The sequence below is a fragment of the Mus pahari genome, chromosome 1 (genome assembly GCF_900095145.1).
Source record: "Mus pahari chromosome 1, PAHARI_EIJ_v1.1, whole genome shotgun sequence".
Classification (NCBI taxonomy): Eukaryota; Metazoa; Chordata; class Mammalia; order Rodentia; family Muridae; genus Mus; species Mus pahari.
This window is the reverse complement of record NC_034590.1, coordinates 150347736-150362135: the sequence shown is the minus strand read 5'-3', so window position 1 is coordinate 150362135 and position 14400 is coordinate 150347736. Positions and strand designations below refer to the sequence as shown.

At 40.2% G+C, this 14400-nt stretch overlaps 1 protein-coding gene across 1 annotated transcript in view; it reads right to left on the bottom strand.

Annotated features, from left to right (window-relative positions):
* Positions 1-14400, bottom strand: part of LOC110333390 (cytochrome P450 2C11-like) — a 24562-nt gene that overhangs the window by 7896 nt on the left and 2266 nt on the right. Inside the window, 4 exon segments of the mRNA XM_021215013.1 lie at positions 2712-2907; positions 7776-7936; positions 13871-14026; positions 14152-14298. Of these exon segments, the coding sequence (XP_021070672.1) occupies positions 2712-2907; positions 7776-7936; positions 13871-14026; positions 14152-14298 (660 nt within the window).

The window sequence follows — 14400 nt, the reverse complement described above, 5'->3', positions numbered from 1 at the left end:
TTTTTTTTTTTTTAAAAGCTGATAAATTACCTTTCATATGTGAGCTTTACTAAGAGAGAGAACCTTGTGAGAATAGAGCTATGATCAATCAGAACCTGAAGTGGGAAAGCATTGGCAGGGACAGTGTCTCATTTTGGAGGCAGCATGACAGGGTCTTTGAGGGAAAGTGGCCCCCTTTAAAACCTGGGAAAGAGCTTCATTGTAAGAGATCAATTAAAGAAAGAAGAAAAACAGACACACAAAATGAAAGATTGGTCAAATCATGTATGAAACTCTCAAAGAACTAATAAAAATTGGAAGAAGATACCATATTTCTTTCTCCTTCCAGGCTCCTGTGATACTGTTCATGAGAGACGTGTCCACGACAATATGACAGGGTTTATAGAGAGAGACACACACATGCACCTTCAGAAACTCTAGCAAGTATTCTGATTTTTACAAGTTTTGTGTGACTGGCAGGAATTTCTACATGACTCAAACTGACTTAGTCTACATGAGTCCATGCAGAGAGCCAGGTACTTGGCCTGATCATAAATCTCATAAATCATCCTTAAGATGTGTGTGTGTGTGTGTGTGTGTGTGTGTGTGTGTGTGTGTGTGTGTGTGTTGCAGAAAGGAGGTCTATGTTTCCACAGGGCTACCAGGAGCATGACTTGATTTCTCTAGGCTGATGAGTCACTCTCAGAGTGACTAGTGATGAGGAGTAACACCTAAGGTTGGCCTCTAAACCACACACATGCACACATCTGTACATAAGTATATACGTGTGCATATAAAAATATAGACACACAAAATTATACATAGATGGTATTAAGCCAGAGTCAATAAACAGCTAGATTCTGATACTATACATGGGTCTAAAGACCAAAACAGTTTATAAATGTAACCCTGAGGCAAAAAGCTGAAGGTAAGTAACAGAGACCTTAGAGGTCACTTAGTGCAGTGAGGTGAACAGTCTTCACAGCATTATGGAAGTCCATCTCAGTAGTAATAATAATTCTCCTCTATCAGACGATAGGCATAGAATGAGAGTAATTGACTTGTTTTCTCCACCAGTTTCTTCCCATTGTTATCTCCTCTTCATTTTGTTCCATATGATGACCTGAACACCATTGAAAATGCTTTGACAGTCACCTTGTCAACACTTTGTTCTCGCTTTGACTAATGAGCTTCACCTCTGTCTAGTGATACAAATGGTGATGAGTAATAATGGCTGCTCACAAGCTGGCTTTCTTCTCCACAGTCAGCTCTTTTTAGCTTCTTCCGTTCTTTGCCTCACCTCAGTTCAGGGAGTGTTGTATGTTTGTGCTTACACATGTCTTTATTATATCTATATTATGCTTTTCACCCAGTTTCCAAACTTCTACTCTCACCATTCTTTTATATTTGTAATGTTTTATCAATTCTTTGAGAACTTTATTCAGTGTACTTTGATCTTACTTAACTCTCCTCTTCCTGTCTCCTCCCAGATCCATTCCCATCTCTCCATTTCCCCTCAACTTAGTTATTTTTTCATAACACATGAAGTACAATTTATGCTGCTGACATACACCTGTGTGTATGGCAGACTTGCCCGAGACCACATCCTTAAAGAAAAACAACTCCTCATCTTCCTAGAAGCCATCAATTGTCAACAGGTCCTCAGCCAAGATGAGGGACTGGATTGATCTTGTGTAGATTTTGAGCAGGTAGCCACAGCTGCCATGAGTACATGAGTGTGCCAGTCCTTCTGGAATCAACTGCTTTGGTCCAGTCCTCTCTGATCTCTGGCTCTTAGAATCTTTCCACTCCAATTCTGCAATGGTTCCTGAACCTTCCCTACCACTGTCCTAATTGACCATATTGATCCTTTCCTCTTGGTTAAACTTACCAAGGCACAGAATACTTCTTACTATTGAACTTTCCAACATAGCTCCTACCATTTCCAGAATCTATCCCATTAACTAAAACAAAGCTTATGGACTCTGAGAATATAAAAAAAGAACACCTTGAATTTACTTCTGAATCAACATAGCTACAATCTAGACATGTATCAGCCTAAAATGCACACAGATAATAAATCCCAAGTTAATACTCCTCTTCAGTATCAATGCTTAACCACATAGATCATTCTAAAGAGTTGACAGGAAATTTACCTTGAGTATTATCTGCATTAGACTCCTGTTCAGGCTCATAGATAAAGACTCTCATGCCAATACATATGTTTGTTTAGTGCTTGAAAAACATGTCCACATCCTCATCTGTGGACAATCACTTCCAGCTATACTCGACTATGGATCTCTGCCCCCCTCTTTACCACATCACTTCAAAGTGCCCAGGTGAAATCCTCTCCCCTATTCCTCAATGAAAATTCTTGAAAATCTGTTATCAAATCTCAGGTCACCCAGGAGACTTGCACAGCAGGTTTCTTCTTCTCCCACATACTCTGATATAACTATGTCCCCTTTTATTTCAATGCTGGGTGTTTTTAATGCCTGACTTGTTAGTTGTTCTATTTCACGTGGTGCATATTCTCTCTTTACTCAGACAGCCTGTTAGTACCTAAAAGCTGTGTCCATATGTTTCAGTTATTAACAATGTAATTTTAAACCCTCCATGGTTGTTAGTCCAGTCCTATGCACATAACAGATACTTAAAGTGTTTACCAAGTGTTTCTGGCCTGAACAGCTATGCATTCCTAATGATAAAAATGATCAATCAGATAATGCAACCCAAGAGATCATACTTTACCTGTTCCATTTTGATCAAGAAACAATCAATGAAGTCCCAAGGATTTTCCATGTCTAAGGACTCTTGGTGTTCCTTTACTTTCTCCAAAACATAGTTTTTTATATAGGAGAAGTTCTTAAATACTTGGTTATGATTTCCAGGGAAATAATCAATAATGGCAGGGAAAGTATTTCAGACCTTGAAAATTAAAGACCATTAATTAAACTCAAGCTGTGAGTACCATGACGCTGATTAAAAACTAGGGTGGCTTAGTGAGTAGGGGGAAGGGGGATGTGATAGGGGGGTTGGGGAGGGGAAATGAGGAAAGTGGATGAAATTTGAAATGCAAATAAAGAAAATATCTAATAAAAAACTAGGGTGACACAGCCAAATATTAGGCAGAGGAAGGAGAACCCAGCAGAAGAGCAGAGAAAGACTGTAGAAGCTTGGGGGTTGAGGATACCAGAAGAACAAGACCCACAGAATCATCTAAGCAGGGCTCAAAGGGGCCCACAGAGACTGGAGCAACAATCACAGAGCCTGTGTGAGTCTGAGCTAAATCCTCTGCATATATGTTATGGTTGTATAGTTTGGGGTCTTTGTGAAACTCCTAACAGTGTGAGTGGGGGTATCTCTGACTCTATTGCCTGCTCTTGGGACCCTTTTCCTCCTGTTAGGTTGCCATGTCCAGCATGCTATGCTACTAGGTTTGTGCCTGATGTTATTATGTTATATGGTTATGTCTTGTTTCATTGATATCCCTGGAAGACCTGCTCTTTTCTGAAGAGAAACAAAGGAAGAGGACTGTGAGAGAAGGGAGGGGATGACTAGAAGGACTGGAAGAAGGGGTAGCTGTGGTCAGGATATAATGTATGAGAAAAGGATACACTTTTTTTTTTTTTGATTTTTCGAGACAGGGTTTCTCTGTATAGCCCTGGCTGTCCTAGAACTCACTCTGTAGACCAGGCTGGCCTCGAACTCAGAAATCTGCCTGTCTCTGCCTCCCAAGTGCTGGGATTAAAGGCGTGTGCCACCACTGCCCGGCAAGGATACACTTTTTAAAAACTACGGTGAACTTGAGGAGAAATATTTCAATGTATATGATGTGTATAAAGGGAAATGCTGACAGAGACAGCACTGAACTGATCACATGACCAGGGATGACAAGCATCGCCAACAATCAAGCCAATAACGTTTACATTACTAAAGCATCTTTCATCCACTCTCTCATTTTTACCTCTAATCTTTTTGTTTTCTTGAACTGCTCTAGAGCTAAATTAACTTTTAACATTGCAAGAGTCTAACTGCTACTCCTTCTCAGTATTGTTTTTTTTTTCTATTTTTTAGATCTCTTTATTTTGTCTATTTGAAACAGATTTTCACTCTGTAGCCCAAGTTGGTCTCAAACATGTGGTGATCACATTCTTTTTTTTATTTATTTATTTTCTTTATTTACATTTCAAATGCTATCCCAAAAGTTCCCTATACCCCCCCCCCCCCCTGCTCCCCTACCCACCCACTCCCACTACTTGGCCCAGGCATTCCCTTGTGCTGGGTCATATAAAGTTTGCAAGACCAAGGGGCCTCTCTTCTGCTACATATGCAGCTAGAGACTCGAGCTCAGGGGGTACTGGTTAGTTCATATTGTTGTTCCACCTACAGGGTTGCAGCCCCCTTCACCTCCTTGGGTACTTTCTCTAGCTCCTCCATTGGGGACCCTGTGTTCCATCCAATAGCTGGCTGTGAGCATCCATTTCAGTGTTTGCCAGGCACTGGCATAGCCTCACAAGAGGCCGCAATATCAGGGTCCCTTCAGCAGAATCTTACTGGCATGTGCATTAGTATCTAGGTTTGGTGGCTGATGATGGGATGGATTCCCGGATGGGGTGGTCTCTGGATAGTCCATCCTTTCAACTTAGCTCTAAATTTTGTCTCTGTACCTATATCCTTTCATGGGTATTTTGTTCCTTATTCTAAGGAGGAATGAAGTATCCACACGATGGTCATCCTTCTTGGTTTTCTTGTGTTTTGCATAATGTATCTTGGATATTCTAAGTTTCTGGGCTAATATCTGCTTATCAGTGAGTACATATCTAGTGACTTCTTTTGTGTTTGGGTTACCTCACTAAGGATTATATCCTCCAGATACATCCATTTGCCCAAGAATTTCATAAATTCATTGTTTTTAATGGCTGAGTAGTACTCCATTATGTAAATGTACCACAGTTTCTGTATCCATTCCTCTATTGAGGGACATCTGGGTTCTTTCCAGCTTCTGGCTATTATAAATAAAGCTGCTATGAACATAGTGGAGCATGTGTCCTTATTACCAGTTGGAAGATCTTCTGGGTATATGCCCAGAAGAGGTATTGCTGGGTCCTCCAGTAGTACTATGTCCAGTTTTCTGAGGAACCGCCAGACTGATTTCCAGAGTGGTTGTACAAGCTTGCAATCCCACCAGCAATGGAGGAGTGTTCCTCTTTCTCCACAACCTCGCCAGCATCTGCTGTCACCTGAATTTTTAATCTTAGCCATTCTGACTGGTGTGAGATGGAATCTCAGGGTTGTTTTGATTTGTATTTCCCTCATCATTAAGGATATTGAACATTTTTTCAGGTGTTTCTCAGCCATTCGATATTCCTCAGTTGAGAATTCTTTATTTAGCTCTGTACCCCATTTTTTAATGGGGGGTTTTTCCAGGTTCTTAAGCTACAGGAAGGCCATGACTCTTCTGCATGAGATAAACTATGAGGTTAAGGAAGTTCACTCAACCAGAGACAGAGCAGTCACTCCCTGTTACTTCTACCACTAACAGTTGGCCTCGGGGATAAAAATCAATCATGCTTTATAGCTGGGAAGGGCTCAAGGATATCATGATACTCAATTCTACATTTTATGGACAAATACTTATATACAACAGTAGTCAAATGACTCCTATAAAATCATGTAACTATCCTCTACAAAATAGGATGCCAGCTTGGTAGATGATGATGTTAGTGAACATGACAGCCCAACACAGAGTTATGTTTTATACAACCCAGAGTTATGTTTTATTATTTTATCTTAATAACCTGACCTAGACTACTTTCTCAGCCAGAGCATTAGCTTCAGCTAGCCTGAGTCTTTGATTTGGAAGCCCCAGTTCTCAGAAATTCCTGGCAGCATCTGTGCTCCCAAATATTCTCTGTCTTTGATACCCTCAATTACAAAGTCACTGCTGGGGTGAGCGAGATGGCTCAGTGGTTAAAAAGCACTGATCCTGAGTTCCATTCCTAGCAACCACACGGTGCCCCTTAACCATCTATAATATGACCTGATGCCTTCCTCTGGCATGCAGGTGTAGGTACAAATAGAACACTCATATGCACTAAATAAAATAAATCTTTAAAAAAGAATCATGCAAAGTAATGAGATGAAAATGACTTTAACTTTTTTTTTGGCAGACAAGCCTGTTTGTGATAGAAGGATTTCAACAAGCCCCTAGACAGCTATCAAAAAGCTGGGCATGCCTTTGTGAGAACCAAGGCAGTCCTTAGATGTTTGAGGTTTCATGGCTTGACTTCCAGGCCTGTGTCCAGGCATTTGTCTTCTCTTCTGAACAATCAAGTCCTCTGCTGTCTTATGACATTAATAATATGCCAAAATGACAGTGATGTGGAAACACTCTCATGGTGGGCTGCCAGGACTCATCCTCCCACACAGATTCCCCCCACCCCAACACTCACATACACACACACCTAAAGTCAAAAACTATCTGAACCAACTTTGTTAGAAGTATGGAAAATAGAAGTTTCCAAAAACCAATGGAAAATTGAGGGTTTTTTAATGTGTGGGATAGGAAAGCATTGTAGCATTGCTTGCCTTTGTGTTACATCTGCCCTGTCTTGGTGGAATCCATAACAAGAGCCCTGTTCCCAATGTGTGGCCCTTGATTCTGGAGAGGGTAGGGTGTGATTGTCTCCATGTTGTAAGGGGTTAGGGAAGGAAGTTGAAGTACTAGGCAAAGCATTTGTCTTTGTTTCATCTAACTCAGAATGCATCAGAGTGGAAACGCTATAAAGACTATCAAAAAATCTTAAGATTCCTCTAGGCAACATAGGGTTACTTGGGACAAAAGAAAACAATTAAAGCTCCTGGCATAACAGTAAGAATAGGAAGAAGAGCTGGGGGAGAGACTATCTGGAAAAAATCAGAATACCCAAAAACATCCATGGATACTGAGTCAGGGCACACCCATGACAGGTAAAAACTATGAAAAGACCTGGGGGAAAGTTCTAAGCATTTACTTCTGCTGATTCCTTAACTCTGGGACTGGGTCTGGGCATACAGCCAGTCTGGTGGGAACTTCCCCTCCCTGTCTCTTCTACTCTTCAGGCCTACTCTTCATCTTTGCTTTCTTTTCTTTCTTCTGTTTGTATCCCTACATAATCACCTTCTTCCTTCTCTACCTCTGTTTTCCACTTTGTCATCTATGACTCTCATCTATTCATTGGAAGGAAGAATCTGTCAGCAACTAAAGAAAAAGATTTCAGAAAACAAACGTGACACAATATGTAGTTTAGGAACTTACTAACACTTTCTGCCTACAGAACACAAAAACTACAAAGGAAAAATTTTTAAACAGCATCAACAGCTGGGGACACAGCTCAGCAGTTAAGAGAACAAGCTCATCTTGAAGAACTGGAGTTTGGTTCTCAGAATCTACATCAGGAATCTCATATCCAGCTTTGGCTTCTGCAGGCGCCTAGATCCCCCCCCCCCACACACACACACACAGATAGACAGAGACAGAGACAGAGACAGAAAGAGAGACTGAGAGACAGACAGACAGACAGACAGAGACAGACAGACAGAGACACAGACACAAAGAGAGAGCTAATAGATATGCAGAAAAATGAAGGAAGGAGTGAGGGGATTAGGGAGAAGGGGAGGGAAGGAGGAAGAAAAAAGAAAGTTGCACTTTTTATCTCTGAAATGTCTAAAAAGAAATTAGTCCAAATAGTGCTGTGGCCTTCCTGGAGAAAAAAGCCCAGATGGCTCCTTTCAAAGGAAGGCCTTGCCCTCACCTGTATCCGTGGTGTGCTCAAGAGCCTGAATTTTTCATTAAATTTATCCATCAAGTTAAGGAAAGTCTGATCTTTATAATCAAAGCGTTTCTGGAAAATAATGGAGCAGATCACATTGCAGGGAGCACAGCCCAGGATGTAAGTGGGATCACAGGGGGCACCTGGATAATGGGAAATAGTTAAATAAAAATAACTGTTAATGCATGTATGTAAGAGACTCTTTAATAACATATGGGTGTATTTTATGAATTAATAAATTCCTAGAGAAGCCTAGAAAGATGGCTCAGAGGTTAAGGGCACTGAATGCAAGACCAAGGGGCCTCTCTTCCCAATGATGGTTGACTAGATCATCTTCTGCTACATATGAAGCTAGATACCTGAGCTCTGGGGGTGCTGGTTAGTTCATGTTGTTGCAGGACCCTTGGGTACTTTCTCTAGCTCCTCTATTGGGGGCCCTATGTTCCATCCAATAGCTGACTGTGAGCATCCACTTCTGTGTTTGCCAGGCACTGGCATAGCCTCACAAAAGACAGCTGTATCAGGGTCCTTTCAGCAAAATCTTGCCGGTGTATGCAATAGTGTCTGCGTTTGGTGGCTGATTATGGGATGGACCCCTGGGTGGGGCAGTTTTTAGATGGTCCATCCTTTCGTCTCAACTCCAAACTTTGTCTCTGTAACCCCTTCCATGGGAGTTTTGTTCCCAATTAAAGAAGGGGCAAAGTGTCCACATTTTGGTCTTCCTTCTTGAGTTTCATGTGTTTTACAGATTGTATCTTGGGTATTCTAGGTTTCATGGCTAATATCCCCTTATCAGTGAGTGCATATCTAGTGACTTCTGTTGTGATTGGGTTACCTCACTCAGGATGATACCCTCCAGATCCATCCATTTACTGAGGAATTTCATAAATTCATTGTTTTTAATAGCTGAGTAGTACTCCATTGTGTAAATGTACCACAGTTTCTGTATCCATTCCTCTGTTGAGGGACATCTGGGTTCTTTCCAGCTTCTGGCTATTATAAATAAAGCTGCTATGAACATAGTGGAGCATGTGTCCTTATTACCAGTTGGAAGATCTTCTGGGTATATGCCCAGAAGAGGTATTGCTGGGTCCTCCAGTAGTACTATGTCCAGTTTTCTGAGGAACCGCCAGACTGATTTCCAGAGTGGTTGTACAAGCTTGCAGTCCCACCAGCAATGGAGGAGTGTTCCTCTTTCTCCACAACCTCGCCAGCATCTGCTGCCACCTGAATTTTTGATCTTAGCCATTCTGTCTGGTGTGAGGTGGAATCTCAGGGTTGTTTTGATTTGCATTTCCCTCATCATTAAGGATATTGAACATTTTTTCAGGTGTTTCTCAGCCATTCGATATTCCTCAGTTGAGAATTCTTTGTTTAGCTCTGTACCCCATTTTTAATGGGGTTATTTGGTTTTCTGGAGTCCATCTTCTTGAGTTCTTTATATATAATGGATATTAGTCCCCTATCTGATTTAGGATTGGTAAAGATCCTTTCCCAATCTGTTGGTGGCCTTTTTGTCTTATTGACAGTGTCTTTTGCCTTACAGAAGCTTTGCAATTTTATGAGGTCCCATTTGTCAATTTTCTATCTTACAGCACAAGCCTTTACAATTCTCTTCAGGAATTTTTCCCCTGTGCCCATATCTTCGAGGCTTTTCCCCCACTTTCTCCTCTATAAGTTTCAGTGTCTCTGGTTTTATGCGGAGTTAATTGATCCACTTAGACTTGACCTTAGTACAAGGAGATAAGAATGGATCAATTGTCATTCTTCTACATGATAACTGCCAGTTGTGCCAGCACCATTTGTTGAAAATGCTGTCTTTTTTCCACTGGATGGTTTTAGCTCCCTTGTCAAAGATCAAGTGACCATAGGTGTGTGGGTTCATTTCTGGGTCTTCAATTCTATTCCATTTGTCTACCTGTCTGTCGCTATACCAGTACCATGCAGTTTTTAATCACAATTGCTCTGTAGTACAGTCTTAGGTCAGGCATAGTGATTCCCCCAGAGATTCTTTTATCGTTGAGAAGAGTTTTTGCTATCCTAGGTTTTTTGTTATTCCAGATGAGTTTGCGAATTGCCCTTTCTAACTCGTTGAAGAATTGAGTTGGAATTTTGATAGGGATTGCATTGAATCTGTAGATTGCTTTTGGCAAGACAGACTTTAACACAGATGAATAGTTGAAAGAATTACAAATAGAACAGGCAGAAAAGAAGACCAAAAAGAGAAAGATTATAGGAGATTCAGGTATTATGTGAGACAAGTGTAAAAGAAAAGACAAAAAAAAATTATTTATAGGGGGCTGGAGAGATGGCTCACAAGTTGAAAACACTGGCTGCTCTTGCAGAAGACATGAGTTCAATTCCCAGCACCCACACAGCACTTTCCAACCATTCATAACTGTAGTTCCATCAGGCCCAATTCCTTATTCTAGTGTGCAGACATGCATGCAGACAAAACACATAAAGAAATAAATTACATAAAGAAATAAATCTTTAAGAATAGTAACATTATTTTTTAATTAATGAAAGTGAACACATCATGGCAGATGGTGCAGGCAGGGAATCCTAGCTACTTAGGAAGCTGACATAAGAGGGTCTTAGGAAGCTGACGTAAGAGGGTCTGAAGTTCTCATCCCGTCCGGGCTATGGTGAGTTTAAGACAATCCTGGACACGTTATAGAGACTCCATCTCAAAACAAAATGTGGAATCAAATATTTTGATGTAACTCACTAGTTGATTTCTTTCTTAGCAGATTCAAGACCCTACATTAAATTTCCAGTGCCATTTTTAAAAAGTAAAACTGAACACAATTATTAGAAGATAGCATCATTTGCCTAAATAAGTTACATTTTTAAAAATGTCATTTCTAATTTAATTCACGTACAGGCCAAACATAAGGTTCAATTCATAAGTAATATCCTTTACTTCTTATTTCAGAGTTCAAAAACAAAACTGAGAGAAATTTCCTGTTCAGAAAATGTTTATGATCACCAATCGGAGCTCACATTTGCTTGTCAAAGCCCACCCTCTAGTGGATATCTGTGCTATTGCATGACAAACCATCAACAGACTACTACAATTTTTTTTGGTTGTGACTTATTCATTTTATGTTTATAAGTGTTTTGCCTGCACGCATGTATGGGCATTGTGTGCATGCCTGGTTTCACCAGAGGTAAGCATGAGAAATCAGATACCCTAGAGATGGAGTTATAGATGGTTGTAAACCTTCAGGTGTGTATTCTAGGATCCAAACCCAGGTAGGTCTTCTGCAAGAGCAGCCAATGTGATAAACTCATGCACACTCTCTCCAACCTCTATAAAGTTACTAAATTGAGCATCAAGTTAGCCATTACATTACATTACATTTACATTTACAGAAAAGCAAATTAAATCAAAGAGAATTGTTTTGTGAGCAATTTTCAGCAAAATTGTTCTAATGAAACATGAATACATGTTAATATGAAAAGTCTACAAATGTACATCAGATATAATAAAGGATAATAAGTCAAAATATGAATACTACTCACATAGTGAAAAAATGTCCACAGGTGCAGTAACTGAGGTCTATACCCACACTCAAATATTATTGTCTTTAAAAAGAATGAAATCCTGTCCTTTATACTAAATAGTCATATTTGGGACATATTATGTAAAGTGAAACAAGCCACACACAGAAAACCAATGTTCCATGTTCTCGTTCATAGTGAAGACAAAAAAAATCAAAAACAAGATTATCTTACAAAATGCAAAATGGATTGGTGTTCATGAAAGGTTAAAAGGGATGCTTTGTGGAAGAATAGAGAGGCTGGAGAATAACAAACAAATTCAGTTACATAGGAAGAGCAAACTCTGGTTCTCCATAGCGCAGCACAGGAAATGCTCTTTGCATGAATTCCTTACATGTTTTATAAAGAACTAGAAGACGGTAATTCTAATTCTCCCAAGAAGAACTGATAGAGATCTAAGGAGACAAAATGCTAGTTACTATGCCATCACTGCAAATATATGAGTGTGCTGTAAACATGCACAATTATTGTTTGTTTGTTTGTTTTTGTTTTGTTTTGTTTTGTTTTGGTTTTTGGTTTTTCGAGACAGGGTTTCTCTGTATAGCTCTGGCTGTCCTGGAACTCACTTGGTAGACCAGGCTGGCCTCGAACTCAGAAATCCGCCTGCCTCTGCCTCCCGAGTGCTGGGATTAAAGGCCTGCGCCACCAGGCCCGGCTTATTGTTTGTTTTAAAAGGTATTTGTGCACCAGTGATGGGGAATTCAACAGAAGAAGCCTATTTGGTAGTCAACCATACCTAAGCCAGGCCCCTTTTCTGTTATAACACACCATGACACTGAGTGTCAGGATTATTTTTAATTTTGGCATAGGAGAGGATAAACAATCATTGGAATTCTTAATTTCAAATTTGGAAAAAGGGGAGTTCAAAGTGAAAGTATATGTAGCAGAAGATGACCTAATCAGCCATCACTGGGAAGAGAGGCCCCTTGGTCTTGCAAACTTTATATGACCCAGTACAGGGGGATACCAGGGCCAAGAAGTAGGAGTGGGTGGGTAGGGGAGCAGGGGCGGGGGAGGGTATAGGGAACTTTCGGGATAGCATTTGAAATGTAAATAAAGAAAATATCTAATAAAAAAAAAATATTAAGGTCATTTGGAATCCGAGCTGAAAATCACATTTACTGTGACAATTACATCTCGGATGGGTGGAGCCAAGAGTGGAGAGTATGTAAAAAGTTACCACGAATATTCTAATTCAAAATCCTATTGTTTCAAAATCCAGCTAGAATTTTGTTTCATTCGGATATCGTGAGTTTTGCAGATCAAGATGCCCTTCAACAGACTCTCCTCGAAAGGATGAAGCCAGTTTCCATGGGGTAGGAAGCAGATGGCCTAGGGAAAGCAGAGACCGGGCCTTGGTTGGAGTTTGTAGGCAAATGGATTAATGAGACAGGAAAGGAAGAGAGGAACATTTAGGGTTGCAAAAGATGCAGAAACCTCTGGATCACGATTGTGAGGGGTTCTTAACAGTCCCACACCCTGACCCTAAAAGGATGTAGAGCAAGAATAAGAACTTGGTGTCTGGGAATTTACTATAGGAAGTTGTTGAGGGCCGTAGGTAGACTGGATTGTATGCCAAAAAGCATGCTTTGGGGAAAGTATTTGCTATTGTTAGCTATATTCGCTAGCCTTGGGAGGGGCAGCCCAAGATGTCAGAGGCCCATAAAATAAAATATACAATTAATACAATAATATAGATAAAGGATAACATAAGAAGAACTGAAATAGAGCCAACTTACAAAAAGGGAAGTTGAGGTTAAGCATTAATAATATTTAAAAAATAAAAAAATAATATAATAAAATAATAACAATTTAAAAAATAATATTTAACATTTGGTCCAACAAATCAATTTAAAACTTCTCTTTTGTGATGTAGACATCGCTTAAAGTATGAAAACAACAAATTACACTATGGGTAACATGAAATAACTCCAGCTGACATCTTTAAATAGTCAAAAACCTGAGCAGCAAATGACAAGCATTCAGGAGCATTAACAATGCCTAGGGACTAGAAAGTATGTATGAATACCATTGCTGTGAACCCTGCAGACACGGGCCTTTAAAGAACCCCAAAGATGACGGTCAGGGAGGCTCTACAACCAGAGCTACTAAGTGAAAGTATGCATAGCTTCATGTCCCATGGAGTAACAGATCACTCCCATAATGTCATCGCACAAATACTTCCTAGTGAAACGTTCTACCATAGTTAGCCCACAATTATATCAGGGAGGAAACACTGCCAAATTCGATACATGAAATTCAATCCTTCTGTCTGTGTGGCATTGTTGGAAAGTATCGTTTGGCACAAACTAGATTTTAATGAGGTTTTATCCCCACCCCAGATGCAAACATGAAAGACGCAGAGCTACAAAGGCTTCCTTGGCTCTCTGTACCAAACCATTTTTCATGCCTAGCATTGCCAAGCATCACCCTCAACGTAGACTATCCCAGAAGTGTTGCCATGGAGATCATTACAGAAAGGAGCAAGCTAGTCAGTGACTCTAAGCAACACCTATCTTTGCCATTCCTCAGTTCCTCCACAAGACACCGAGCCTTCTCTTGAACACAATCCTCAATATTCCTCTTGCCCATCCCAAAATTCCTCAGAGTCATGATGGAGAAATGCCGGATATTCTTCCATTTCATCCCATTGCTAAAAATAATTCCTACCAGAACAGGAAACAGAAACTAGTCCGGAGGCAGGCAAGGAACTCACACACTGGATGGCCCATTGCTGCTCAAGTCTCATCTGCATGAACTCACGCATGCGCACATTTATACTCTCACTTACCAAGGCCTTTGTCAACTTTTTCAACTACTGGAAAACTGCCTCTCCCAGAAAATTCCTCTCCTAGATCAACAAGAGCTTCCTTCACCGCTTCATACCCATACAACACCATGGAGGGCTTCATGCCAAAATACAGAATAAATACGGGGACTTAGACTTTTGAGAACTGGAAAATAGAAAAGAAAAAAAAATTCAAATAACAGCAAATATATATATATATATATATATATATATATATATATATATATATAT